At 53.5% G+C, this 3,641-nt stretch overlaps 1 protein-coding gene across 1 annotated transcript; it reads right to left on the bottom strand.

The window, feature by feature from the left end:
* Positions 1 to 574: 574 nt before the first annotated feature.
* On the bottom strand, positions 575 to 3,616 carry PPIE (peptidylprolyl isomerase E (cyclophilin E)). The gene is made up of 8 exons (XM_009706594.1): positions 3,578 to 3,616; positions 2,991 to 3,017; positions 2,710 to 2,791; positions 2,006 to 2,106; positions 1,756 to 1,879; positions 1,488 to 1,673; positions 743 to 885; positions 575 to 651 (listed from the first exon to the last, which is right to left on the bottom strand). Exons 2-8 carry the CDS (start codon positions 2,991 to 2,993, stop codon positions 583 to 585), a joined length of 708 nt encoding a protein of 235 aa, XP_009704896.1. The 5' UTR covers positions 2,994 to 3,017; positions 3,578 to 3,616; the 3' UTR covers positions 575 to 582.
* Positions 3,617 to 3,641: the final 25 nt, after the last annotated feature.

Below are 3,641 nucleotides of genomic sequence, written 5' to 3'. Positions count from 1 at the left end.
CGGCCACCAGCCAGGGACCTGCCCCCCTCTGCTGATGGGAAAGGACACTACAGAGCCAGGGACACGCCAAAAATGCCTCCATGAGATCCTGCTGCCAAAAGAGCATGAGATTTGGCTCTGCTCCTCTTGCCCCAGCACAAATAGCTTCCCCTGGAGCCAGGATTTAGGCACCACATTTGAGAAGATGAGGGCAAAGGCAAAAGAAAAGCATCTTTGCTCAAAAGCAAAGACCAGCCTCAGGTGGTGAGAATTGAACAGCCAGGGGTAGGTCCTCAGTATTTTTAAAACTAGGTTTTATTTTTAGCAAACATAAAGTCTTTCCAGATCACAGCAGCAGGACCAGCCCTGCCCCGCTCGGGGCAGCACAGGACGGCGCAGGCTGAGCAGGGGTTTATCCTCGGGTGGGTCGGACCCCCGCAGCACTGTCCGCAGGCACGTTCACACCAAGCTTCGCAGGGGAATTTCGACAGAAGCCGCGGGAGCTGGGCATTGCTGGGGGGTCGTGGGGCTGTCCCACCCCAGCCGGTTCCCCAGCCCCTCCTGGCCAGGCTCACCCCATCCAGCTCCCTCCAAATGCCAAGCTCACGGGCACTCCCCGCAGTCCGAGATAATCACCTTCTGCTTCGGTTTCCCATCTTTAGTACCCTGAGCCTTTGATTTTTTTTTCAGGAATTAAAGGCACAAAGTCCAAGGGCAGGAAGGAGGTCGGCTCTGCCCCAACCGCCCCGCTGCCAGCACCTACCTCGATCTGCCGCACCACATCCATGCCCTCCGTCACCTCCCCGAACACCACATGCTTCCCGTCCAGCCAGTCCGTTTTATCGCACGTGATGAAGAACTGGGAGCCGTTGGTGTTTGGGCCAGAGTTTGCCATCGACAGCAGCCCTGTGATCAAAAAAGTGCAGTGTTATGGCTGGGGAGGGAGCGATGAGCTCCAGCATGTGAGCTGCTCCTTCAACCCAAACCCATTCCCACACCCTGCAAAATGCTGCCGGTTTCAGGAGAGCCTCTGAATATTAAACTCTGCGGAAACTATTGGAAACCAATTGCATCAACAGAGAAACACTTGCAAGCATGAAAGATGGAAAGGGGTAGAGATTGCTCATCTATTTTTAGTTGCAGTAATAGAAAAGCTGTTTATAGAGAGATAAACCTGCTTGCTTTCTGCTGCTTTTCACAGCCACACCGTGACATTCCTCATTTAAAATCAAACAGGAAAGCAGTTTTGAAACTCTCCATTATGTACTACTGGAAATTAACAGTGCATGGATGGAGAGCGAACGATGCGTTTCTGCTTGCTGAATGCCAGTGATACAGGACCATCCGATCATGGCAGATTACACTGCGGCAGAAGCATTTGGCCAACCTAGATTATAATTTAGGGCTGCTACCATCAACACGCTATAGGTCAAAACAGCCCAAGTGTGGCCCCCAGACGACGTTGAGCCATTTTGCTCTCCAGCCCCTGCCTGGGGAGATGGCTCTACCTGGCCCCGTGTGTTTGAGAATGAAGTTTTCATCATCAAACTTCTTTCCGTAGATGGATTTGCCTCCAGTGCCGTTGTGGTTGGTGAAGTCGCCGGCCTGGCACATGAACTGGGGGATGATGCGGTGGAAGCTGCTCCCTTTGAAGCCGAAGCCTTTCTCGTGGGTGCAGAGGGAACGGAAATTCTCTGTAGGGGGGCAAGGGGGAGAAAGGTGAGAGCTGTGTCGCATCTGGAACCATCATGCTGGGGATGCCAACCCTCTCCTCACCTACGGTCATGGGCACCACATCCGAGCGCAGGAGGATCTGCAGCCGCCCCGCAGGCTTGTTTCCAATCTTGATGTCCATGTAAACCTGAGGGTTTGCCCGGGATTTCTTGGCAGGAGGCTCGCCCTGGGCAGGAAAAGAAAAAAGCAAGTAGAGATGACATTCCTCTGCTCTGCCTCCAAAGATGGCTGGCCTCATGCTCTCAGGGTTTGGGACAGGAGGGAGACAGATGGCTCCAGTTGTTTTTCCTACCTCTTGCACCTCTGGTTTAGGGGCCTCTGCTCCTCCCTCCTCTGTGTTCTCCTCCAAAGTCTTCCCCGAAAACTTCTTCAGCCAGTCGTCGTCTGACCAGACTGCAACAGCAAAAGGAAGGATCAGTGCACAGGAATCGAACTGAAGGGCCACACGTGAGCGCACAGGCGGCCGCACGGGTCGGGGCGCAGCACGGCGCTGGCAGCAGGATCGCACCCGAGATGTGAGAGCACTCGTCGGGCAGCAGCCTACCCCAAAAGACACAATGTGTGGGGAAATAAGGGACAAAGTTATCTCTTCTTCCTCCCAGAGGTGCCACACATCACTAGGCAGGGCAAGCTCACGGCCTGTTCGCGGCGACTACCCCACGCAGGACAATTGCTCGGCACGGCCTTGGTCCCATCTGCTTTTACAGATGTGGCCAGATGTGCGGGTAATTTCGCCTGGCACGTGTGTGTGTGCATGCTGTGCTCTCTGTCAGAAGGCATGAAGGCATTTAGCAGTGCAGCCAAGAGTGTTTCCATCCAAGGGACTGGGGAATATTTTTGGTTATACGGTTATGAGGATGCTGCTCAGATCCTCGAGATCCCCAAATGGGAGGCAGGGCAGAGGTCTCTGTCTCAGGGTCTGGGAAAGCAGAAAGGCTGATGCACGAAGCTCGGAAGATCCCCAGGGATGTTCTCTCCTCCCAGGCACCAACTCACCAGGTCTGGATGATCCTTCTTTAATTCGCATTGGTTTGGCCAAGTTCACACGGATTGTCCTGCCAAAGAGCTCAGACTCATTCTGCAGAGGAAAAAAAGCACAACAAAGCCCCCCCAAAAGGTAAAAAATCTCTGTGCCCCCCCCAAATCCCTGCAGAGGTCAGAGGAAAACAGAGCTTGCTTTCTCTATGTAGCCCACACCACACAGGGCCTCGCTCTGTGCCACCGGGAAGATGGCAAAGCCACGCGTCCCCGTGGGCGAGTGGGAACAGGGTCCGTACCATGTTGTCAATAGCTGCCGCTGCATCCTGCCAAAAAAGCAAAAGAAAATCATTACGATCGTTTCTTCTCTCTCTACCTTTAAAAGCAAGGCTCAGTATATACGCGCCACTGCATTTTGTTGCAAAAAAGATTGCCAAAGGACCGTTTTCCTAAACATCGTCTACCCGAAGGCTGTGTGAACTGATGGACCTGGCAAGAGTCGTATCCGAACCAGGACTTCGGGCTCGTCTTCCCACAACCAATCCAGTAAAACCCTTTTATTTAAGATGCTTTAGCGCTGACGTTTGGGAGAGGAGGAGAGATGTTGCGTATGAAGCCCAGGACAGATTATAAGACGACAAAAATACGAAAAGCCCGTGCTGCCCAAGAAGCCAAGAAAGGCCACCACTGCCGCTGAGCTCCAGGGACAGCACGGGAGCAGTCTGGGCCGGCAGCGGCCGTGTTTCAGCCCAAAAGAAAATGGGAAAAAGCAGAAACTCGGAAAGGTCGAACAGCAGAGAACAAGGCGAGGAAGAGGATCCAGCCCAAAAACACCAGGGGAGGAAGAGGAGGGCCCAAGTGGCTCAGTTATTTGCCCCTTTCTCACCTCTGCCAGCTCAAATTCAATGAAGGCGAATCCCCGGTGCTTTTCTAGAGAGAGAGAAGCAAGC

Source organism: Cariama cristata, unplaced genomic scaffold (assembly GCF_000690535.1).
Source record: "Cariama cristata isolate BGI_N322 unplaced genomic scaffold, ASM69053v1 scaffold16858, whole genome shotgun sequence".
Lineage (NCBI taxonomy): Eukaryota > Metazoa > Chordata > Aves > Cariamiformes > Cariamidae > Cariama > Cariama cristata.
Note: the sequence above shows the minus strand (reverse complement) of the source record. Positions and strands in the feature narration are given on the sequence as shown.

Coding starts and splice junctions, on each gene's coding strand:
- PPIE (XM_009706594.1), bottom strand. Junction 2,107..2,709: donor AGAAGGATCATCCAGACCTG/GTGAGTTGGTGC, acceptor TTGCTGTTGCAG/TCTGGTCAGACGACGACTGG. Junction 886..1,487: donor TCTCAAACACACGGGGCCAG/GTAGAGCCATCT, acceptor TTTTGATCACAG/GGCTGCTGTCGATGGCAAAC.